At 42.2% G+C, this 26,177-nt stretch overlaps 1 protein-coding gene across 3 annotated transcripts in view; it reads right to left on the bottom strand.

The window, feature by feature from the left end:
- Nucleotides 1-26,177, bottom strand: part of Clnk (cytokine-dependent hematopoietic cell linker) — a 209,012-nt gene that overhangs the window by 2,378 nt on the left and 180,457 nt on the right. For 2 of the 3 annotated variants that reach the window (XM_013508541.1, XM_013508542.1), the window contains exons 13-18: nucleotides 23,582-23,600; nucleotides 21,509-21,590; nucleotides 17,819-17,859; nucleotides 11,255-11,379; nucleotides 10,167-10,244; nucleotides 5,538-5,693 (exon numbers count right to left, since the gene is read on the bottom strand). In XM_013508541.1, coding sequence (XP_013363995.1) covers nucleotides 5,538-5,693; nucleotides 10,167-10,244; nucleotides 11,255-11,379; nucleotides 17,819-17,859; nucleotides 21,509-21,590; nucleotides 23,582-23,600 — 501 coding nt within the window. Of the gene's footprint in view, nucleotides 1-3,003; nucleotides 3,086-5,537; nucleotides 5,694-10,166; nucleotides 10,245-11,254; nucleotides 11,380-17,818; nucleotides 17,860-21,508; nucleotides 21,591-23,581; nucleotides 23,601-26,177 lie in introns of those variants that run through there. The other variant, XM_013508543.1, reaches the window with a different exon arrangement.

Raw genomic sequence — 26,177 nt, 5'->3', positions numbered from 1 at the left:
CTCTTTGCGATCTCATGTGGTGGGAAGGATGAGGTTCTCTCTGAAGTCTCTTTAACAAGGACCCCAAACCCACTCATGAAGGCTCCACCTTCCAAAAGCTTCACATCTTAACACCATTACCTTGGAAGGTTATGATTTCACTATTTGAATTTGAGGGACATCCATATTCAGATCATAGCACCACCCGTAATAGGTATAGACTATGTAAGAGTTCCTCTTATCTGATGCTCAGGTAAGGTGGTTTCTTAGCTGTCCAGTGGGGACAGTAATTGTTCTACCACAGCAGGTAGTCATCAGGTAGCCAGAGTTCAAAGCCTGGCTCCTACCTATCAGCTATGAGATCTGGAGCAAATTCCTTATACTCTCTGTGTCCTAATATCTCTATCTGTGAAGTGGGGCCTGTTTACAAGGTTCACTGTGCAGATCAGTGGGGCTAAAACATAGACAACATTTAGAACAAAGCGTAACTTATCTTCCAGCAAACAGAGTCTTCTGCTGGCATAAGGAGCAACTATTTCTTTTTTTCCTTCTAGGTTTGCCAAGAACACCCTGTGAGAGCTTGCAGTATCAGAGGAATTTATAGACTACTACTGCTAGCTTTGAGGAGAAAGGGGGTTGGTGCAATTATAAACCAAGGGCAAATTTATTTTCTCTTTCTTTACACTTGAAGCAAAAATTGATTAATGGAAAGAAACTTTTCATGCAGAACTCTTCCACAAAAATGGTTAACAGTCAGTGCTAAAAGGAAATCTCCTTTTTTGGTATCAGTCTACAGACAGAAAATGCTTGCTTCTTATTCTTATTTCTGTTTTCATTAGGATTGTCCTTGAATCATAAATTCAGCATTAATTGTTTTAATCATCTACTGAATAGATGATATTTTATTTGAAATTATAATTTTAACAAGTATCAGGAAGCCAAGTAAGTGCAATTAATCATGTTGTCACTTGTTATTGGCTGCTAGGGATATGCCCAAAACAGAAATAGTGCCTTAAAGAGACTTAAGAAAAGATTATAATTAAGCTCCTATTTTCATATCAAATTATGTTTTAAGAGGACAGCAAATGTCATCCTAATCCTAAACCTTTAGATCTTAAAGTCTGCTTAAACTCTTTGTATTCATCTTGTATGCCTAATGTGGGAAGTGGAACCTTTTTCTTTGCCAGAAAAGTCAATTGATATGGTCAGGTACACACATAGTTGTACAAAAGGGAGAGGGAGAGAGAGAGAGGGAGAGAGAGGGGAAACAGACAGGAATTGAGAAATAAACTCAGAGTTCATTATTCATCTGTCTCGTAGCCTTTAAAGTTTAATTTAGCATGTAAACATCTCTTCTAACTTCCGGAAACTTATCGTACACATTTGCAGAGCAAGGAAAGGCCTGGTAGCTGATGTTGCTGCCTTTTCTGAGCTTCACAGAAATACAGACAGATGAGCTAAACCTGAGTGCAGGGCTGGAGGGTGGCAGCAGGTAGCCCGGAGCAGGCATCCTGTCGTGGTCACTACTGCTGGGGTGCCTGCGCGACAGGCACAGAGGTTTAAGGTATCCGCGGTGTCCCTGGGTGGAGCACGCATTTGGCACAGTGTAGGCATAAAATCAGTGTTTGCCATTAAATGAATAACTGAGCATAGTGGGCTGAATTGTGCCCATCATTAACATGCCTACATACTAATCCGAGGATCTAGAACTACTCTTAATGCTAAAAGAGCAAATATAATTTTATGTGGTAAAGCATGGTGTTAAGTGAAGGATCTGGAGCTGGTCCTAGGTCATCCTGGTGGGTCCTAGAAGCAGTCATGTGTATCCTTAATAGATAGGAGCAGTGGGGGATTTTAATCAGAGAAGAAGAGGAGGCAATGTGACAGAGGAGCAGAGGCTGGAGAGAGGTGGCCACAAGCTAAGGGAGCTGAGGACGGCTCATAGCCACCAGGTTCTTCTCCAGATCCCCCAGAGGGAGCATCTCCCTGCTGAAGTCTTGATTTTTGATTTCCGGCCTCTAGAATTGTGGGAGAATAAATTTCTCTTGTTTCAAGCCACACAATTGGTGATAATTTATAATAGTAGAGTAAAAAGACCAATCCAGTGGGTAATCCCTGAATCTGAAGTTAGGCAGGAATGTCTAGCCGCCTGGCAAATGGAATGACCCAAGCGCCTTAGCATGCAGCCAAGTAGAGCTTCCCAGGTCTTTGCTTGTGCACTGGTAGTGGGTTTGCTTGTGAGTGATGTAGGTGCTCCCAGCCTTTCCTGGGGCCAAGCCTGGGTCTCTTCTGCAGCCCTCAGTGTTCTCCTTGTGCCCGGGGCACATGGCCCTGAGGAAGGAGGTTCCTGGGATCAATTGCAAGGGGATCAAATGTATGCCTCTATGCACCTGCCAAGGCATATACATCTCCTCATCTCACATCAAATAGCTCCTTCTGGTCGGGGCTGCCGTCTCCTCTGTGCAGTTAACTTCTGAAGTTTGCAAGACAGCTAAAAACACAGAAACTCAAAATTGTCCCTGAAATCCCTCTTGCTCATTTTGCATTTTTGGCTGGGGTGGGTGAGGTTGCTATTTCTTTGATGGAGGGGCTGCTGGTGGGCTTGCAGTGAGCAGAGCGTCACTGTGTCAGAGTCTTACAGAGATGTGACATTCTTTCTCTGCCAGGCAGAGGTTCAGGCTGTGAAAGGTGCTAGGGGACAAAACATAGCCCCGATTTTCTACTGCTCTGCATGAGCACAACTCCTTCTGCGGATAGGTGGGAGAACCACTTGCAGATTTCTGTTTCTTCCCCAGAGCCAGCAAGCAGTAGATCCTGAGTTAAATGTTTGTTTTCTTCAACTTGCAGTGTTCTGGGCTGTTTTCAAACAGGCGTGGGGCTTGCAATCTGACATTTGAGACTGTATGAAGGAGCCCGTAGTTTCGCAAAATATACTCAACCCCAGTGTTGCCATTTGCTAGCTGGGCTTTAGAGCAGCTCCTTAACGTTCCTGTGCCTCAGTTTCATCATCTGTGATACAGGATATACGCAGCACCTGCCACGCAGGTTGGCTCTCTGAGTTGAGGAGACCTGGTCAGTTCCTGGTTGATGACTCACAGAATGGTGCCTGTTCAAATACAGGGGAGGGGAACCCACGTTTGGGGGATGCAAAGGACAGAGAATTATGGGCTAATGCAATAAAGGGGCTTCTTAAAATAAGTCTTGGGTCTCCTGAGGGGCCCTTGGTGACCACCACTGGAGCAGCTCATCTGGAGCTGAGGGTCGACTTAGGCTGCCTTAGTTGACAGCTGCTTTCTTCTTTTCCCAGGGCAGCCGGAGAATGGCTGACAGTCTGATTAAATGCTATTAGGATGTAATTACAGTGTCGCTCTGCTCCCTCTCCTTTATTAGCAAACCAAAGATGGCTTAGGGGAGAAAAGAGGTGACCTTGTTACAGGGTCAGCAGTCCTCACCGGTCCAAGGGCTCAACAATGTGCCCTTCACAATGTCTTCAAAGACCAAGTGAGAGAGCAAAGTAAACAGCCCCTAGCTCATGCTCAGCTGTGATGTGGCTTTCTAAGGAACACTTAAACCTAAGCATTTAAAAATCCTATAAAACTTTTCTTAGAAATGAGACATCATATGAGTTGGAGGGAACCACAGAAAGGAAACTTGTCCTGGCAAGTCCATTAGCCGTAGGTATCTGGTTGAGTAGGGTTGTATTCTAGTTATTGAAAGGACTCACTGGTAATCATGAAAACACAGTAACTGCCATGTATTGTGGGATTCATATGTCTGTCCCAGGCTGTTTGAGTGTTTTGTAGTTATTGACTTACCCATCCTCACCACAAACGGAAGAGTTGGCCGCTTGTGTGTTTAGTTTTGATGCAACACTTTTGAATGGAGCTCTGTCTGGTAGATGTATGTAGTGATCTGTGTACTCTAGTGCTCATTCATGCTAGAATGCCCCAGGCTAGAGCAGAGGCAGTGACCTGACCCCACTTCAGCCTTGCCAGTGGCCCCCACTCCTCCCTAAGCTGTGTGTGGCTCCCGGAAAAGGGCTTTGGGCCGGGCAGTGGATTTGAGCTGACTCTTCATGCAGTTTACAGAAAGTTTTCACATACATCCCTGTCCAGGTCTGGCAGTGGTCTCTATCTCTGTATGTATTAGAGAACGATAGACCTGTGAAAGTTCTGCTTTTATACTATGCTAGTTTGTGAGGGCTGTTATAACTGGGGGGATTAAATAACAGACACTTGTCTCTTCCCACTGCAGGAGGCCAGCGGTCGATGCTCAGGTGTGGGCAGGTTGGTTTCTCCTGAGTCTGCTCCTTGGCCTGCAGATGGCCGTCTTCTCCCCATGTCCTCACGTGTCCTCTGTGCCAGTCTCCTCCTCTTGTAAAGGAACCAGTCGAGCTGGATGAAGCCTCAGCCCCATCATCTCATTTAACTATGATTACCTCCTTAAAGGCCCTATTTCCAGGTCCAGCCACAACCGCACTCTTGGGTTTTAAGACTTCAACTTGGGAATTTTGGGGGAGGGTGAGACAGAAGTTGGCTCCTAACACACACCGACAGGGAAGATTGCAGTCTGGAGATGCTAAGTGGGAACCACGGAATTACCCAAGTTGAGACTAAGAACATTCAGCTGAGGGAAGAAGTTATGCAATCTGTCTGAGCTGACATCTTTAGTAAATGGTGACTTAGAGCTAACTTACTTCCTCTCCCTCTCTTTCCTTCCTTCCTCCTTCCTTCCTTTCTTGTTTCCTTCCTTCCTTCTTCCTTTCTTCCTTCCTGTTTTCCCCTTCCCCTCCCTTCCTTCCTGCCTGCTTTTCTTTTCTTCGCTTTTCATCAAGAGGCTGAAAGAACAGCCTTTCCTTCCCCTCCCAGTCACTGCCTGTGCGTATTTGGTCATTTATTTAATGTTCTCAGTCTCAATTTCCCCACATATAAAATAGGAATGACCATTGTATCCAAGAGTCATTGAGGATTAAAACACAAGGGAATGCAGACATTTTCTGTGGAAACATCTCCTTTCTCACCAATGTACTTACAGCTATTAACAAGTGACATAACTCACTCATTCTTTCACCCACCCGCCCCTCAGCAGACCTGCACCAAGGGTGGGCACACTCATAGTGGCACTGAAGGGTGGTGATTGGCTCGCACTCACTGCAGGGATGCGATCCTATGGATAATTCACGCTAGCAGACTTTGGAAATTCCTGCAGTGGGAGTCCAGCAAGGGGTGGACACAGCAGGTGCCATGGCATCACCTTCCAAGGAGGTCTCCTGGGAGGCAAAATGCAGATGCCTTTGTAGCAAGTTTTCAGTAGTAGCCAAAGCGGCATGGGAGCACGAGGTGTAAGGAAGGGCGCTGGCCCGGGCTGAAGCACAGACATGTGCAGGGATGTTGGTGGAAGGGATGGAAGGGTCGGGTTCCATCTTCCTCTTCCAGTGCGGCATCTTTTCTCCTGGCCTGTGGTTGCTGTGACATGGAGATGTGACTCCACCATCGCCTAAGCGCCATCTTTGCCTGTTGTTTGTGGCCCGGAAAGGGAAGCAGGGAGGTCATACCCACCTCATTTCCTCTGAGTCCTGTCCCCAGCGCAAACTTCTGGTTCCTCTCCAGGAAGCGGATCTTCACGTTGTACACTTTGTTCCCGTGAAACACCACCAAGACGTATGGTTCCGCCGTGGATTTGGTGGAACAGTCTCGGACCAAGAAAGTACCATCCTGAAGCAAAAGGAGAAACAGTCATCCTCCAAGGGAGACAGCAGTGATGCTCGCATCTGTTTTGGGCAGACCAGTTGTTGACTGAATTTAGTTCAGTAAGATTTCCTTGCTTGTTGGTATGAGTGAGGTTCCATCATTTTGTGAGCAGTCAACCAAGCAATCATGGTGCTCCCATCTTTCAAATCTCCCCTTGCCCTCTGCTGACCTAGGCCTGAGCCAACAACCTTAGCAGGTGTTCAGGTTAAATGCACCAGCTTGTCCTGTGCTTGACTCCTGGCTCGTGCCAAGCCACCATTTCCCCAAGGCGCCACTGCGCGGGGCTGTTGGCCTTGGCATCCAACAGGCCCGCCCGTCCCCGCCCCCGCCGCACCCACAGACCCCTTGGAATCAGTCAGTGTTCACACTTCCGTTCCCCTGGGGGCGGGGTCTGGAGAGCCGGAGAGGAGCCACAGCAGGCTGTGAACAGAGCCAATAAACTGGGCCTCTATGTGGGGAAACATCAGCCCAGGATCAGGCTCTGCAAAGAAACAGGGGCTTCGAGGGGACTGATCTGCAAAAAGAGAGCACCCTACCAGGAGGGAAGAGGGGCACGCTGGGGCAAGGGAAAGGCAAGAGCAGGGGAAGGAAGAGACAGGACAGAAACCTGGAGTGTCAGAGCGATGAGGAAAATGGGGAGCTTTAGCACTGCACAAGGTGAGCATGTTGAGCAAAGGTTTACAAAAGAAAATCAGCAGGGTGGAAAGTCTGAGGGAGGCTGGGAATGGCTCAGGATCGCTGGGGAGGAAGCCTGCGGTGAAGGGCCGAGAGGGGGTTGGTCCTTCCGGACCTGGCACCACAGGGCGGAGCTTTACGGTCACATTGTCTCGCCGCCATGATGGAAAATATGGAGAAACTCGTAAGTGCGATTGTGTGGGTCACGGCACAGGTGGCTGTAAATGGTCGATACAGATGTTAAATAACGACTTAGATCTATAAAAAGTTATACCATTCTCTACATATATTATATAGAATAGCTATATATATAGGCATGGGTTATATATAGTACCTATATATAATTCTTTAGGTATACATATATTTATTTGTTTCTTTCTTTGAGAAAAGGTCTCACTATATAGTCCAGATAGGACTTGAAATCATAATCCTCCTGCCTCAGCCTCTCCAGTGCTGGGATTACAGACATGCACCACCTAGCCAGTAATTATATTATCTACAATTGATATTTATAGGGTTATATGTAATATGTGTTTATAATTATATGATTTATAATTAATATTTACAGTATTATATATGCTATCTATATAATAATAATTATTGATATTTATGGACACAGATATTCATATACATCACAATGGTAATAATGCTATGTAATAATATAAATACACTAAATGGTATGAAACTAATACCATGATACTCTTTAGATGTTATGGCTGTGTGGGAAGCTAAGGTTACCCTCAAGACTAAGCAGTTCACATACAGTTTCATTTGATCTTTGTGTAAACTCCAAGTGGAATATTTTATCCTCATCTTATAGGTAAGGGCATTAGGGCGTAAGAACTAAGTGAAGCCCCTTAAGCCTCACAGTCAGTACATGAAATATTTAAAGTCACCCCAGATTCTTATTCATTAAACCCAGCTGCCCACAAGTATATAAAGCATGACTGGGATCTCTTCTGGAATTTGATTCTTGCTGAAACATTCAGCCACAGCACCGATCACTGCCAAAGATCAGAGAGGGAGGGAAGGCCCAGACTCACAGCCAAGTGTTGATTTTATCATTTTCAAGTCTGCAATGAATTTGTCAAAATAAAGTTGAGCAACCCTGCAATTTAGATGAAGATCTCTTTCAGAAATGGGAAACACATTTTGACAAACTGAAACAGGAAAGGAAGCCGTGGAAAAGAAAATATGAAGTCATTCAACTGAGATTATTTTTCCCAGGGCTTCTTGGGAAGAAACAGGCACAACGGGAGGGAAGGGAATGTTCACTGGACACACTGGTGACACTTGAGTGTCACCCAAGGGACACCAGGTGATGTGTGTGGGTTGTTCTGTTAGCTTGGTGCACATGTGGGTTCCTATGTGGAGCTCCTCCAAGTGCAGCTCGGGTGGGGGGAAACAGACCCTCAGATGCCAGGGTACCTCAGGCAGGGATAGCACAAAGGGAGCCCAAGTCCAGCACCTCTGCGCCTGCCACTCCACCCAGGCAGGTTCTGTGGACTGCAAGGGGAGGCCCTGGGGGCGCAGCATCACCCAGCCACCCACAACTTCCCATCCGGCTGTATAGAATCATAATGGCTACCAGGGGCAGGTGAAATATTGTGAAAAGGCAGCTAATTTTGAGCACAGTTTCTGCTACTTTGTCCACTTTGTGATGGAGATCTTGGTTTAGCAACAGTCTCCTCATCCAGGAAATGGAATAACTCCATTTATTCTTAATATGTTTAAGATACTTTGCTGACAACTCTGTTCACTTCCTACTGCAGACGTAACATGATTACCACGATGTAACATGATTACCATGATTACCATGAAATAAATTGCTCAAAACAGTAAATTTATTCTTTCAGTTCTGGGAGTCAGAAATCCAACATGGACCTTACTGGGCTAGAACTTTTATTTTCTTATTTTTTTATTTTTAAATTTTTTTTTGGTTTTTTTCCGGTACCAGGAACCGAACTCACGACCTTGTGCTTGCCAGGCAGGTGCTTTGCCGCTGAGCTAAATCCCCAGCCCGGGGCTAGAACTTTTAATGGGCAAAATCTGTTTCCATGACTTTTCCTGCTGCTAGAGGCCACCAGAACTCCTGGTCTGTGGCTCCCCACGAGTCTGACCTCCACTCCCACTATCACATCTCTTTTCTCACTTTGACCCTTTGCTTTCCTCTTGTAAGGATCATTATGATCATGTCAGAACTACCCAGATAGCAGAGGATGACCCTCTATCTCAAGATCTTCCACTTAATCACATCCACAAGTAACCTAAGGTGACATATTCACAGTCTCTAGGGAGTAGCATGTGGACACCTTCAGGGTGGGGGAGGTCATGACTCTGTTTACCACAGAATTATTATTATTGTTTCTAATTTTAAAGAGAAAAAACCCCAAAACAACGATTAAGGCAAAAACAAAATAACACAAAAACAACAATAACAATACATGACCTCAAAACAAAATGATAGGAATTAACAATGGTTGCCACATTACATACTGTATGCATGCTTGCATCTGGTACTCAGAATGACTAATCTGAAGACAACAATATGCAGTATAAGAGCCATTGTTGAACTCCTACCATATTGTATGGTGAAACTCTGCATCATTTCCAGTGTTTTTTCTTATTACTTGTTACTGTCTTTGATTATCTGATTAATCTTACATTCTCACATCTGGTGCACAGAATTATATTACTTACGTATGATTTATTTTTACAGCTTCAATTCTGAGAGCCCTTATTCAATGTAATTAGAGGCCTGTTTGCTGTTCAGTAATTAACTACCTCATTCATCTTTGTCTTTTCTGACTGTTGATTAGCTGTGGAGAAATTCTGATGTTGAATTAGTCTTGAGAAACTTTCTATCACTTCTAAGTAACCTTGTATATTTCCCAGTACATAATAGTCACTTAATAATTATTTGTTTTCTGATGATGGCTGTGATAGTCACTTGCCTGGTTATAAGTATTCCGTTCTTCTCTCCTTTTGGTTATATCACAGGCTTGTACTACCCTACTCCCTGTAAGGTTAGGTTTGGTTATGTAAGTTGGGACAACGATATATGAGCAGAGGGAAAGTGTGTTACTTCTGAGAGGATGTGCAAAGAGCCCATGTATGAAGTTCGGAACATACTAATCCCTCCAGCAGCCTGGATTAACCCCCCCAAAGATGTCTTCAATATGGAATGCAAACAAGGAAGAACATTTTGTTATCACAGAAGACTGAGATCCTGAGGTTGTTTGTTACTGCAGTATAACCTATCATACACTGACTATTGCAGTCTTCATGATCCCTGCTCTTTTCCTAGGAAGGAAGACAAAGTCGCGCTTACATCTCTTACAAGAAGATAGAATTTAAAGAAAAAAAGGCACCATCATTGTGACCTTCGTGTCCCAGCTGCCACATTGAATAAAGAAATCTATAGGTAAAATTATTTATGAGCTAGAGAAAATCACACAGCTCATAAATGACAAAACCAAGTCTTAGATCTGAAACTTTCCATTTCTAAATACCATATCCCCCCATTTTTTTTGTAGAACTGGGAATCAAACGCAGGGCTTTTCATGTGCTCGGCAAGCACTCTACCACTGAGATACATCCTGAACACTTAAATTTCCTTTTTAATTACAACCTCCCTAGGACTGAGAAAGTTCAAGATGATGCAGACAGCACTGTATCAGAGAATGCTGCTTATACCTTGTGACTTACAATCAGAAAAACATAACTACAGAAGCAATGCCAATGGCCCCGGAGAACTCTTACCTTGCTCTCCTGCATTAACGCGTCTTCTACTACCTGGCGGCTATATTCTCCAATGTACCACTCGTTGTGCTGAATATCCTACAGTACAGGTTCAATGAAAAGTATTTGAGGATCAAAGGGAGATACAGATTATGGATGAATTAATTCAAATTTTACTTTTGTTCCATCAGCACCCATTACTTCTGGGCATTTATGATAAGTAGCTCATAAGATTTTGTTCTTCAACTTGGAGATGCCCACTGATGCTAGGAGAAAAGGAACCCAGAAAAAGTAACCAACATCCGGGATTCTGAAGTTGATGGGTGTGAGAGGATTGTCTGCGTAGGGAGTAACCAGAAATTGTGCTCCATTAATTCAGAAGGGCCCCTCACCACCTCCCTCAGAATAGATAACAAGCCCTCCGTCTATCAAGGTTTTCTGAATCTGTACCTGTCAAGTCTCACTGAGGTGGGAGGTATGTCGTTTGTGAAGTCTGAGCTGCCTTAGTCATCATAAAAACAGCAGGAGGGGGAGATTTGTGCAGACTTATAGTATCTTCATGCCACTCTCCTGGAGCTATGTGATACAGCTGAAATCTGAGTAACAGTAGAACTGGCTTTCTCTGCATGCCTTACTGTCTTATTTATATCGATGATGATTGCTTTTAAATTATTTTGATTATAAAATCTGTCATAGCAGAGAGCAGGAAAGACAATAAGAGAGATGTACTATGGACCTGCAATTCCTTCACTGGGTTCCAAGGATCCCCATATTAAATCATTATTCCAAAAAGCTCTTTATTCAATATCCCAAACCATCCCTCCACCGTCTTTGTACAAGAGGGATGACAGGTAGTGTTAGTCCTAGTTATACAAGGACCCTGGAGGCTTAGAAAGTCCAATTCTGTCACATAGTTATCAAGAATGAGGGACATGACATCAGGTATTTGGTCTCTCAAATTCTTTTAGCAATATTAAAACCCAATAACAACAGCTAGAGGGGGAAAATTTAACACCAATCATAATAAACTTCTTTGGACATTGGTCAGTGAAGGGTTACCGGGATGCTAGGCGCTCGTAGAAGGCCTTGGCAGGGAGTGTCTGCCTCACCTTTGCAGCAGATCTCAGGGGCAGAGGTTTTCTCCAGCTGGTGTGTGTAGAGGGCAATGAGCTTTCACCAGGTCCACAGCTGGTTGGAGACTGGCATCTCCGAGGGCAGGAGGATTGCGTGCCACCTTTATAATCCGGAAGAGGAAACACACTTAACCATGACTGCATTGTTCTCTCAGCCTGCCTTTCTCTCACTCCTTTTAAAACCTGGATGGTACAATAACTGGGACTATTCAGACTTGGATATTTGGAAGGTAGTTCATTCAAAATGCAGACAGGGAGCTAGACACTCCATTGGAAACGAGGGGCAGGGTTTGCTGCCAATCATACATTTAGACATTTCAAGTGCAAAGTGGAATTTGGGAACGCCTGCTGCTGCCTTTGAAACATAATAGTATTCTGGCAATAAGACTTTTCTGATGAAAATGGTGGTGTTATTTGCAAATGTAATTTTAAAAATATTATGTAATACCTATTGTTATGGTTTGGATCTAAATGTCTCCCAACAGCTCATAGGTTGCCACCTTGATCCCAGCCAATGGCACTGTTGGGAGGTGGAAGAAATTTTAGGAAGTCAGCTTACGAGGAGCACCCTTGAAGAGTCTGTTAGGACCTCAATACTCTCTGGCTCTCAGCTGCCCTGCTGTGATGAGCTGCTGTCTCCCACAGGCCCCAGTGACAGGGCCACGGGACCATGAACTAAAACCACTAAAGATGTGAGCTGAAATGAAACCTCTTCTTCCTTGTAAGTGATTTCAGACATTAACACATATGTGTTAACACTGGAAGATGGGTTTGTTTGTGAACCATTATTTCCAAGTGATCACTGCACAATGCTACAGAATCATGCCTGAGAAAAGATGAATTCAAATGCAAAATAGACCAGTGCGTGTGAAACTAACAGAACACCAGGAGCTCATTGACAGGGTTTTCATTTCACTTGGCACCTAAACTTTCAGACACTACCTCTTATCAAATTTTTGTATGTAATTTCTCTGTATACTTCAGTCAAAGTAAAATACTTCTAGCCAGACATCATAACAAATGTCTGTAATCCCAGCTACTCAGAAGGCTGAAGGAGAAGGAGCTCAAGCTTGAGGGCTGCCTTGGCAAGTTAGCAAGATCCTATCTCTAAATAAAAACAAACAAACAAACAAATACAAAAGTCCCCCCAAACAAAGGGATGGGTGGCTGGGGATTTAGCTCAGTGCTCCCTGGGTTCAATCCCCAGTACCACATGTATAAATTACTGAATTAACTAATTAGTTAATACAAATTGGATGTCCTCCTGGTAAAAACAAATAAAATGTAAATTCAATGAAATTTAGACCATAGGGATGGAGAGTGGTATCAGTAGAAATAATAAACAAAGATATTTGTAAGTATGTCAGTAGTTTTATGTAGGAATAACCACTGAAAATAATAAAAACTTGATAGTATAAAATCCTACATAAGTAAAATATTGGACAGAAATCACATGAAATGGAAAAGAGGTGGTCAGTGTTGCGATAGAATTATAAGCAGTTTGAAAAATACAGCTGAAGTTACAATCCTAGTTAACAGCTTAATAAAAACTTTGGACCCAATACAATTTTAGATGAAATCAATATTAAATCAAAGAGCAAAATGGACTTGCCAGCTACCATAATATTTAATATTTATCTGTATTTATTCCACTTCTTGACATAAAAAAGCCGAATTTCTCTCCAAGATTACTGAGAAGAACAAACTGTACTCCTGATCCCTTGAAATTTCTATTTTAATGGTACCAGTGACTGTGCCTTTTCAAGTTGACCTAATAAAGATTGTGTGTCTATATCAAAATAATTGTTGCACAAAACCAATTTCTTAAAATTTAATTGCACTTTTTTCAGTATTAAATTCCACTTAGCAATCTAAGATCTTAAAAATAGTAACAAAACTAAAGATATCCTTCCTTCTAAACTTCTATGGGTGACAAAGTTTAACTTTTAAGTGGTAAGAAACCATATCCTCAAAGCATTTAAGTTTCTGTATCATTTAGGAAGGAAATATAAACTTCAGATTCTTAAAATTCAAGTTTACCTTTACTTAAAATGTTAAAGGTACAAACAGAAGCATAATTTTGGAATGTACAACTTCCAAAAAAAAGGGTTAAAATGGAGAGGAAGGTGGAGATAAAATCAGTATATGACTGGGGAAAAAAAAAAACAGTTAATGAAAAGTAGGTTAAGTGGGAAAAACAAAGTAATTTAAAAGATATTGAAATGTTAGTATTACAATAAATATCAAAGGTACATACTTAGCCTTTAAAAATCAGATGTAGGTTGGTTTGAAAATTCCAGAGTTGTGCTAATGCAGATATGTAAAGTAGAGCGGCACAGAGAAATCACAAGTAAGAGGATGGAGAACTACAAAGGAGGCAACCCTAATAAGAGAAAGCGAACAGAGATATAGTGACATAAAATGGACATTAAAACTTCATTTTAAATTGCAGCGGGCCAGTAAACAGAGGCCAAAACTATTTTTTCAACATGGGTTGAAGCGGTGAGAACATTCTTGAGAGAAGAAAACAATCATTATCAGCATTTTCTATCGCTTAGTTTATGCTCCTTTCATAACAGTGTTCAGTGATTATGAATTTTTCATGATATGTTGGCAATGGATTTCCAAAATCCATTGCCTGTTCTATTATTTCTCGATCCTCTGTGCCTTGCTTGAATATTTAAAAAGTCCTACTTTAAAAAGACCCACTTGGAAACATTTGTGCATTTGTAGCCTGTTCAGAGAATGAGTTAAACAAAACAAAACAAAACAACTGTCACACACTATTCTTACAAAGGCCTGGTTGAGTCATTGTTGAATGAACGAATGAAATTCTAAGCTTGTGTTCCACTAAAAACAGTTAACTGGTTTCATTCTAAAATAATGGGAGTAGTTAAGCTTTGCAAAGTTCTTCATACATTAAACGTGCGTTTGAGTTTATGACCTGTGAAGTACGATTCTCCTAGATGGAAGAGGGAAGTGCACAGCCATGAAGACTGACAATTAAATGGAAGGACTTTGGAGGTAAGTGATCAATATCATGTGAAAACAGGAAAGCGAATAACAAAAGGCACAAGTTGTAAAATCATACTGTCAATAATTACTAATATTTTAAAAACTCTTTCATAGCTAATGCTATGAAAGATCATAGAACCTGTCCCTGATCTGTGCTATGCTGATCATTTCCTATGTGCTATCTGTGTGTGATGCTAATTTTATGCTTTAGATCTACAAAGTGCCCTGGAAATCTCACGTGCACAGAGGTGGAGCTTTTGCAAAGTGATTGGATCATGGGTGTGTACACTCCTCAGTGAGCTATTACAAGGTGGGGCCTGGTTGGAAGAGAGGTGTCACTGTGGACCTGCCTTTGGAGGGTGTGTCTCCCTCCCTGGCTGCAGCCTCTGTCTCTGCCTCCTAGATGCCCTTAGGTGAGTAAAGCTTCTCTACCATATCCATCCATCATGCCATTTCTTCCTTGAAGCCAGCCAAGCATGGGTGGAATCCTCCGAAGACATGGGCCAAATGAAAGAGTAATGTTTTTAGGGTTGTGGCATATAACTGAACATTTCTTGACCCTCTTTTTTATGTCAATCTCTTGTTTGTTTTTTTGCGATTCATTTGCTTAGACTCTTCATAGTTTAGCTTGAGTTCATTTCTTAGAGAACTGAGCCAAATGTGTTTATCCAACAGCGACTGAAATCATCAAAATAACTAAAGTGGCTTTGTTGTTGTTGTTGTCGTTCTGAGATAGTGTCTCCTTACTTCAAGGCTGGCCTTGAACTTGCGATCTTCCTGTCTCAGCTTTCCAGAGATTTGGGATTGCAGGTGGGTGCAACCATATCTAGCCAAATTTCCCTAAATTCTTTTCTCATTTTTAAGATAAGGGTAATAATATCTATCTATATCTGCAAGGATGTAGATTTCAGAGTTCAATGGGAGGCATTCAAATGAAAGCCAAGAGGCTTTAGAGTCCCCAGTGGACTGAGAAGTCTCCAAGTGCAGAGATTGAGAGCAACTTTCTGCACACCTAATATTGCCAGTGTGGTGATCTGGAGAAGCCCTTGCAGTCAGTAGTAAGCTGATGGAGAGCACTGCAGGTGATTAAGAACTGCTTAATAGAGGGGTGGGACTGTCTCTGTAAGTGTAAGAGTACAGTTAGGGCCCAGACTCATTTTGGTTATAAACCGTGTGCTTGGTAAATGTCTTTTGACTAAAAGAGGAAATAATCAGCCAAGACACTTGCCCTGCCCATTCTGGGCTTCAGGAAGGAAAGTTGCTTTCTCCAAGATGAGTGGAAGACCATCTAAAAGACTCCGGTACAAAAACCTACACGCAGCTCTAGGATGTTGACCGGGCTTGTGCTGGGAAGGCGGTTCCCTTCACCAACACTTCCGTTCTCTCTTCATTCCTCTTTACTCTGCATTTGGGCATGATTTTAGTCTTTCAAGTTAAGACTCTGGATTCCTTTTTAAGTTATCTGCTTCCCTCTTCTTGCAATGTATTTCAGGGCCACCTCCCCACCACCCCTGAAGTAATGCTCTTTCTGGGCCTGTTCAGTACCTGCACTTACCACCTGAATTTTCTGTCTTTCATGTTCATAACCCAGATCTGAGTTTTAGTACTGCTCCTAGGGTTGGAGTTCCCTGGGGTAATCACAGTACTCTTTGTTCATTTTTTTAGGAGTCACCTCTTGGGAAACTCCTATTTGTAGTCTATGTATTAGGGGAGATGGGCTTATCACCTAGGATTTAGGCTACAAAATCATAAGTCCCAGATGCCATATGGCAGATGTGGAAGGAGAAAACTTGGAAATCCACTAAGATCACCTGGGCATGGAGGAGGACAGAGACTTCAGAAAAGAAGGAAGGATATTAAGATGTACCCATTGCCAGGCATGGTGGTACATACTGTGATCCCAGCACTCCGGGCAACTTGGTAACTTAGTGAAACCTTATCTCAAAAACCAAAAATTTTAAAAGGGCTGGGTATATAGCTCAGTGTAAAAGCCCTGGGTTCAATCCCCAGTACCAAAAAAGAAGAATAAAAAATAAATAAAATATATCCCTTGCCTACTATGTGTCAAGCAAGTCTCTCTGTGTGTGCAAGGGCATGCATGCCGTACATGGGTATTAATCTATGAGCTATTATTTGAATTTTGTGGATGAGGGACTATGAAGCTTAAAGAATGAACTTGTTCCAGATGATTGTATGGTAGGGACAGAGGCAGAACTGGGACTAAGATCAGTAGAGGTCCTCACCCTCCCTGCTCTATGCTAAGGTGTCTGCTTCCTTCAGGCCTAAATTCTCCTTTTTGGCTCAAGAGACAGACTATAGGGCTAGACCTGAACATAGAATATATAGAGTAGAGAGTAGAATATAGGGTAGTGGATTTCGTTAGGGCACAATAATGCTAATAATCAAAACCCACACTGATAGTCATATGACACTATTTATATGCTGCCTTAGTGAGAGCTTTGCATCACTGTGACAAAACCTGAGAAAATCAACTTAACAGGATGAAAGATTTGTTTTGGCTCATGATTTTGGAGGTTTCAGGCCATTTTTGCTTGGTCCCATAGCTGTGGGCCTGAGGCAAAGCTGGTCATCCTGGAGGTGGGGTGTAAGTGATTAGGCCAAAGCTGCTCCAGCTGGCAGCCAGCAAACAGAGAAAGAGAGGGGAAGGGGCTGAGACAAGAGATACCTTTCCAGGACTTGCCCCTGTGACCTACTTCCTCCAGTTTGGGTCCACCTCTGAGAGTTTCCATCGCCTCCCACTAATGCCCTCCAATTATGAATCCATGAATGAATTCACACATTGATAAAGTTAATGTCCTCATGATGCAGTTGCTTCCCAAAAGGCCCCCTTCTGAACAGTGTTGCATAGGGGACCAAACCTTCAACAGAGAGCCGCTGGGGGACATTTCATATCTAAACCACGGCACTGAGACATCTACACAAACATGGTGTTCTATCTTGAGTTTTAGCTTTATAAGCAACTAGCAAGAGAGATCAGTTGTAATTTCTTCATTTCACAGATTTTTTTTTTTTGAGATAAATCTATGCTGCACCCAATGGACTTGGAAATGTTAAAGGCTTTTCATAAACAACTGTTGGAGAGGAAAAAAAGCAAAGGTGGAATTAGTCATAAACCGTGGGTGACTCACTGACATATGTACATAAGTACATAAATACATATTGACATATGTACTTTTGAAAGTACATCTGAAGAGACAGACAGCCTAAGCGTATCCCCAGCAAATTCTATTTTAGAGAGAGAAGTGATCCATTGTACATATGGGAAGACATCTCATGTCATGGAAAGACAATATTCATAACATAACTGGAAATGACCTCTGTCACTAGATTTGGTTACGTGAAATGATGTCAAATTAACCCAATGAAATGCTATCAGCCAACAAAAATGGGCTAACCACATCTATACACATCAGCTCCATGACTCTGAGGCCCATGAAAGATAAGCCACAATGCAGGACTATCATAGCATGGTAACTACTTACCTGTTAATTTCATAATTCTTACCTCTGTCTTGTGTATTGTGGTTTCTCAGCATGGAGGAAGAACTAAAGGAAATGGTAGAATTAGTAGTGTTAGGATTTCCCATGCCAGGTACAATACCAAGTGGGGGCTGGGTCTATGGTCAGGCTCTGATGTTACATTTATAAAGCACTTCATATTCATGTTACTGAATGTGCTAGAAGAATTGTTGGTTTTCCAAGGTAATGAGAGCCTGGCTGTTCTCCTTTCTTCATACTGGCAAATATTAGATTTGGAATAATTTGATCAGCCTAAGTGCCTCCCATATCCTGTCAGCAAACACATTTCATAGTTCTTTACCTTTTAAAGCCAAGAGTTTAGATATGCCTTATAGTTACAGTCACAGAAATTGGTATTTGGTTGGGCTTATATTCTATTGACTTTGTTTAGTGATTGAGAGCTAGTTGTAGACAGAAAGATGAGTTTATAAATTTTATTACTTCTTGAAATGTGAGCTCAGTGGGAAAGTGGTATGGAGTACTCTAAGGAATTCCATAAAGGAAAAAGAGAATTATGATGATAGGAGCCAATCAAAACAGCAATATGCATTTCCAAACACAAGAGGAGTATTAGCAAGATTGTTCATCAATAGCTTTACTAAACATCAATAGCCTAGCTTCCCACCGTGCTCTCATTTTCTGGTTCATTTTGTACTGTGATTCACACTGTCAATATAAGCTCCAGGTGCTAACAGAGTTAAATCTAATTATGCAGGGCACATTCCATTCCAAGGGCTGTGTTATTGGCAAAGGTCTCTGGGTTAATTAAATGAAACTGCACCTTTTTCTAGCACCAGTGAAATCAACTCTATATGTATCTGGATTTTTGCTCTGTCTAGGAAAGTCTAGGTCTTTGCAGGCAAAAATGCCAGCGGATGATCCCACAGCCACACTGTGCTGAAAACACAGTCGATTCTTCTGACATCCAAACTCTCAACTATAGGAAAATACTACCCTTATACTAGGAACTACTGGGGTTTTGTTAAATATCTGTGACAAGTTTATCAGCTGCAAACTTTCTCTGTTCTATTTTTTCAGAAGTTTTGAGAAGTAGCGAATGATGATGAATATCCTCAAGATATTTTAGATCTCTGGTACATAGTTTATAAGTGCAGAAACAAAAAAGTCCTCAATCTAAGGTTAAAATGATGACCCTTTCATTTAAGTATGAAATGAAACCTGAGACCTTACTGGATGCATGGTATGTTTGGGGAATGTTTAATAAGGAAGGCATGGTCTCTGCCCTAGTGGAGTGTGTTTTGTGCAGAGAAGACAAACTGTGTCACACTTGGCGAATTCCACAGTAGAGGTGCACACAGCACCAGCTCTTGTGGTAGACGAGTCATTAAAAGATGGAACTGTTCTGGTTCTCAGCAAAGGCTTCTGGGCGAGATGCTAACTGAGCTGAGCCCTGAAGGGTGAAAAGAAGAGAGAGCGTATTTTGGGCAGATAGAGTGCCATGTGCCATGGATCGGAGGTAAGAAAATGTGACTTATTTGGCCAGAGTCCAGGCAGTAATTCCATGTGCATGGAAGGCAAAGCTTGGAGAGTCTCAGAATCATTAGGTTATTGCAATAGTCAGGGCAGGAGTGAGGGTGCTGGTCTACTTTACAAGGTGGAGAAATGAAGGGAAAATTGATAGGCTCAAGTCTTGTGTGCAAGTAGAACTTGGGAAGCTGGAAATGGATTGGATGGGAAGAGCTTCCTTGGGCTGAAGTGGGAAAGTTTGCAGGAAGACGGCATTGGTTCTGGGATGAACGTAGACATGAGGAATTTAATTCTTTAAGTGGCTACTTTGCAATGCCTGTGATCTCTCTCAGGAACTTTGCCCATTGTTTAATTGGAAGTGGTGATCTGGAGCCAAGAAGGGTAGTTTGGGCAGAAGACGGAGATTTGGGCATTACAAACACAAAGCCAACATTTGACTCTGAGGAGGATGAGCAAAGAGGACCTCCGATGACCTCTGAGGAGCACCAACATTTAGACTGAGTTTGGGAAATAAGTCTGAGAAGAGGACTTAGAGGGAGCAGCATGTGAAGTGAAGAATTAAAATAAGTTGACTTTATTCAATCAGTTAAGCAAATAATATAATCCCAAACCACCTCAAACAACGACTGCATGTATAAATCTAAAGAGTTCATTATTCAACGTAATATGATGATTTTTTTTCCTTGTAAAAATTTTATCAAGAATATTTTTCACTATTGGAGATTGAACCCAGGGCCTTTGCACTTAGTGATATCGCTAGTCTTTTTTTCTTTTTTCCTGTAAGACAGGGTCTCACGACATTGCTAAGTTTTCCAGGATGGCCTCTAATTTGTAGTCCTCCTGCATCTGCCTCCTAGAGTGCTGGGATTACTTGGTCAGGTTCAGCCAAGAAAGCATAGTCTGTGGAGGAACAGTGTCAGATTGGGGCTTGAACAGCCTAAGAGTATTATAAAGCAATAGTCCTAATACCCACAGGCTGAAGGGTGATAGCCAATTTAGCGAAGGTGCAAAAAAGGTCATGGAAGCAAATGAAGGAGAAGGAGTCGGGGAGGTCACAGTGCTGCCACTCCTGGGACCCTGGAACAGCAATGAGAGCTGGCATTGCCTGGGCTCTGGGTACACGGATCTGGTTGAGCTTCCCGTGTGAAGATGTAACGCTGCTCAATGGTGGTGACGTCAGGCACCAGCAAGAATCATGGTTCATAGACAGCATTTTCAGAATCAAGTCATTGTAGACAACATGGGCTACCGGAAATGCTTGGGTTTTGGAGTTGGATTCAGCTTCAAATGTAAAGGACTCGGTGTCTCTAGGCCTCATTTTTTCTGTCTGGAAAATGGAAAAGAATTAACTCCTGGTGGGAGTGTGGTTTTAGGCTGGCGTGTGATAGATGAAAAGCAGGGGGAAGAGTTCCAGGCAGGGCAGTGGGGCGAGCAGTGCCCTGCAGTGAGGGAAGTGTAGTAGCTGGCTGGGGGCAGCCTGAGGCTTAGAGCTGGGACTGAAGGGAAGAGGTAGGACAGAGGTCTGGAACTCTGTCGGAACTCACCTGGGAGTCCTAGTTTCTGTTAGGGAAGCCTCTACTTGCAAACAAGATTCAGTGAGTGAATCATCTGACAGAGCCTTTGCTTTGGGTTGACAATTATACCATAACCTGATCAGACAATTACTCACTCATAGAATGGCGTTTTCCATACCTGGTCATCTGTGTTCAACAGTGACTGTATGCTTTGATGTAGACATCAACTGAGAATAGTAAGAAACAGCCAACTGCTCCTCCAAGACTGACTAGCATATGTTCTTGCATTCTTACATCTAATAATCTGAGCAACTTTGTTGAAGATAACAATATGTCATGTAACAACCAATGTTAATTCCTATTGCTTGTTCTGAAACCCTCTATCATTCCTATTGTTTTTGTTTTGTTTTATTTTGTCTACATTGTTAGTATTTTGCTATTGCTCTTTTTTATTATTATTCTTTTTAAAATAAAAAAATCCTTCAAATCTCTCACACTAAATCAATCACTTGTAAATTGCAGAAAGAACAATATTACAGCATTCAGTAACTGCCAAGATTCTCATGTTACACAGCTTCAGAATCAAAGGCCAGAGATATTCTCTGTTTTCAAGTCTTGGCAGTCACTGTCCAAGATAGCACACGGCCTGACCTAACAAATTCCTGGCTTCTTACCTGGTAACAGCAAGTGGAGTCTTCTGAGCATTTTGGTTTTCCAATGGGTGAGATGATTCAGGCTTTATCTGGTGATGAGAAACTAAAGGCAGGACATAATTTGGTCAGGTTGAATATTAAAAATGGCTGAGGATGATCAGAAGCCCAACCAGCACTGTAACTTCACCTCACTGATGTCAGGTGATTATTAAGAGGCTGTTGGTGGTCAGTGGAAACCATAGCTCATATATTCTAGAGCTCTCCCAACTTCTGGGGGTGTCTTCTCTCCACAGAGAGGAAAATTGGATTGAGTGCTTACCACCTCAGAAATACAGAATATTGTGTTGGAAGGTATTTTAGGGGATATTTTACACCAGTGTGCATAAAAGACTTCTGGCTTTATCCTCATCCATTTATTCGTTTCACTCAACAAACGTTTACTGAACACCTTCTACGGGACAGGCACCCTGCCAGAATATGGGGTTAGTAGAGGAGATGGACATGGCACTTATATGCCAAGGAAAGGAAACAGGAAATAAATGTGTAAGTGGATCAACAGAAGAAAGTGTGAGTGATATAAAGAAATCAAAGTACACTTTAGGGTGCAGTGGGGCTGTATATGTGGGTAAAGAAGGCCTTTAGGGTGAAGATCTCTGAACCAGGATCTTGATGAGGAGAGAGTTAACCTAGGGGGCTGCTGTAAGAGATGGAGACACCCCCTGCCACCCACCACTTGCCACCCACGTCCTCCAGCTGGTCCTGTGGCAGGACAGGTGAGCGTCCAGAATGCTGAGGTACACCAGAAGTTCCCAGAGGGTGACTACCAGGGGTACATTTTTTCTCCATGTTCTCCCCTTGATCGTCAAGTTTTGAAAAAGTTCTGCCAAGTGTACAAACTGGAGTTATTTAGGAATTACAGATGCTGCTGGTGTTGCTGCTTTTTATTTCCTTTTCTTCACAGGTAGATTCTAACCAGCCATCCAGAATTAAAAGGGCTTATAATAATAGTACCACAATAGGAAATCCTATAAAACACTCTCCGAGTGGTGATGGTAAGTAATAAAGCCAAGGAAGCATACGGATGACACTGACCGAGGTGACTTAATTTTGGTTGTTACTCTGGGTTGTGTCCAAGGTTGGTCACAAACTGGACGCCTTTGATTGAAGGACTGAGATTAATGGAAATGTGATTGGAGTCAGTGATGGGTCTATTAATCCCACATCCCATAAAACTGTTTCATGTCTTTAACAGCCAACCAGAGCGTTCACCCCTCCTGAGCTGAGCAATGTCGCAGTGTTGCACTGATAACCTGGGAAATCTGATGAGCATTTTAGCTAGTATGGTGAGAAAGGGCATGGCTTTCACAGCTATTTAACGTTACCCATGAACCTCCAGGCCTTCATCAAGAACACACAAGCTCAGGCAATACCCTCTTTAACTTTCCCTGTAGACAGAGATGAGCAGTGTTGAGATCCAAAGAGGAAATGCAACTTGACCAAAATCACACAGTGAGTTGGTACCAGGTCTCTGAATCCCTGACTCATGTTGCTCTGTGGAACTGGGCCGCTCATTTGTAGCTCTTTGGGCCAGAGGCAGGTCCTTTGCCTCTGGGCACACTTCATCCTTTTAAGGGAATGGAAACTGTATTTTAAAGGTAGGTATAAAAGTACCAGCTATATCCTGCTGTGCAGTGAGTGCTGGATTATATGCTGCTACAGCAGTGGCCCTGGCAGTGTGCACTTCTGTGTGTGTAACAAGCGTGGGTGATATCAGAGGATGAGAGACACCAGTATCTTCTCGAGGGCAGTGGGGCAGCAATTTCTTTCCAAAGTGGCAAAGGGTGACTGTGGCTAAAGAAAGAAGATTGATTCACCTCCAATATAAATTACCCTGTTTAAACCGGAGGACTTTTAAATACACTAGGAGGCCTTGCATCTGTCTAGTTCGCATCACTGTACACACACACACACACACACACACACACATATGTCCATTTCTAAACAATCCTTTTAAATAATGACTAGTCCTATAGATCTAGAAACAGAGTTTATGCTAGTGGCACTGGGGTAAGAAAACCATTGTAAACAACTTACCTTTTTCTGCTTGTAGGGCCTGTATTGAATAATAAAAAAAAGGTAATGTAAAACTTCTGGTGATAGAGGATTGATTAGAATACTATGAATATTTTTGGAGCATTTTGTTAGTAGAGTTTAGGAAATTTTTTTTGTTTTTTTGGTGCTGAGGATCAAACTCAGCACCAAGCAAGGTGCTGTGCCACTGAGCTATAGCCCGGACCTGAGTTTGGGAAGAAGTGTTAGTCTCAATTTTTAAAAATCTATCTGGCTTTCCCCAAGATGAAATAAAATTAAACTTTTATACAGTCTGTGTGATGCAACAGACAAACATGTAGTCAGCCAATGGCACTGTGACTTGCTTTGACTCTTTTGGAAAGCACTTTAATCATAGTTCTCAGGTGCCTTTAGAGATATTCTTATTCTTATTGCATGAATTGCTTTGATGAGAGTCTTTTCTAAGAACCAAACTGAAATTTGCAGCAGGTTCTATGTACGAGGATGTTCGGCACAGCATTGCTTATAGTGTCAATCACTGGAAGCAGTTTACATACCCAGATCATAAGAATTGTCAGTTTCTGTGCTGTATTTGCTTATTGGAATATTCTGAAGGCATTACAGGTGTTCATGTAGAGAACCGAATACTATTCTGTAGATATGCCTTAATGTTACATATAAAGTTCAAGATAAAAACTAGACCCATGCTATATTTACATGTTGGTATGTTTTAAATGTATATGTGTGTGTGTGTGTGTGTGTGTGTGAATGCAGAAAAATAGGTTTAAAGAAATATGACAACATATTAATAGAAGTTTTGGTCTAAGCAATGAGGCTATGATTAATTTTTCTTTATACTTGTTCTGGAGTTTTGTTTAAGAAAATGAGCAGATAATATTTACATTATTTTTTAAACAACTATTTACCTCCCCAAACCTTTCCTTTCTCTTTCCTTCCTTAAAAGTGGTAGATTACAGATCACCCTTTGTTGTGAAAATCTATGTATTTATCAAATGCCTTTCATCTTTGACTGCATTCCACTCTTGAAAAAGCAAAAGAGCTATAAATAGGGACAATATTTGCTGAAGGGTTTATTTAATCACAAGTAATCTGATGAATTCCCCTTCAGATATAATATCAGCTGGAAAAGATGGTAGGTATCATTTAGATAAGAACTTGTTAGCCTGAGGGATGGGAAGGATCATTTGACTGTTGAGTGAGCTTTATGAATTTTCTAGAATAAAAGTGTTCCTTCTTTATAAATATATGCATACTTGAGGTGAGGAAGGTTTATCACACCTCTCAGCAAAATTTCAAAGGGACTTAAAGTCCAAAAAGCATTAAAAGCCATTGGTTTACAGATGAGCCCCAAAGAGGTGGAGCCATCTTCCCACATTCACTGTTATCTTGCGGCCAGTCTGACTTTGAGTCCTGCTGTCCTGACTCACAAATGCTTTTTGGTTAAGAAATCCTTAGCAGCAGTTTTCTCAGAGTAGCAGCTTATGTCCTGTCTGAAGTTAGCCAAAAGACAGGGCTTTTTGTTTTAATGACTTTGGCATCCACTAGGGTTCAGGGGAGAGGACATGCATTTTATTATGGATAGCAAGAGGGAGTAAATCTACAGGCCTGGTAAAAAGGGTAAGGAATCCCTTCTAATGAGCAGTTTGGAAGTCTCCCCACTGAGTCTTCCCCAGGACTTTGCATCTGCCTGCTCCAAGCACTCAATCAGACAGGGCAGTCCCTGGCCTTGTTAAAGGCACTGGGAAAGCAGAACCGTAAATCCTATCGGCAGAGAAATCATGCTCAGGGAGAATAGTTGTTTTATTTCATTGAGACCCAGCCAACTCTTTGGTTGAGACCTCTGAACTTAAAATCAATGTAATAAAAAGTAGAGTGAAATCTCTCTAGCTTTTCTACTTTAACTTTTTTTGCTGTTAGAAAATAAATATAATCAAGTGAAACAGTAATGTCTCCTTCATCATTGCTCTGTCCCTCCAATCTTCCTCCTCTCTCTTCCTTCTCTTTCTTCCCTTTTCCTCCCTTACTTCTTTTCTTCCTTCCTTTCTTATATTATTATTTAGCTCAGGCTGCTTCAGTAGTTTTTAAGGAAGAGAGTCACGGCTGTGGGGAGCAGACAAGGACGAGTGGATTTCAGGGACCGGCCCTGTCTCCTGCCAGCTGCAGTATCTCTGGCAGTTTGCCACCTCTCTCAGGCTTCATTTTTCTCTTAGGGTTTTGTGTACATGAAAGGAGACTACGAGGCTCTCCTTCCTTTGCAAACTATGAAATGCCAGTGGAATTTGAATTGGGGCAGATGGTATTCTCCTGCAATAGAATCTACTCTCCAAGGTAATTAAGCAAGCACTTCAGGTGCTCACAAGTGTGGTGTTTGCTGTTCTGCTTGGGTTTTGGGGGCAGCATCTTGGCAAAAGATGAGCAGGAATGTGTTTTGGTCCTCGATCCTTTTCTTTAGACGATGATGCCAATTTCTAGCAGAAACCAACCAAAGTTACAGAGAAAATAAACAGTCCTGCATGCTCTCAGCTGCTTAAGGAGGGCCTCCCTGATTTCTTCCTGCTTGTTGATAACTGGAAGACCTATTGTCCCCTCAGGCTGACCA

This window comes from Chinchilla lanigera, unplaced genomic scaffold (assembly GCF_000276665.1).
Source record: "Chinchilla lanigera isolate Chin_1 unplaced genomic scaffold, ChiLan1.0 scaffold00148, whole genome shotgun sequence".
NCBI lineage: Eukaryota > Metazoa > Chordata > Mammalia > Rodentia > Chinchillidae > Chinchilla > Chinchilla lanigera.
The sequence above is the reverse complement of the archived record's forward strand: the minus strand, read 5'-3'. Positions and strand labels throughout refer to the sequence as shown.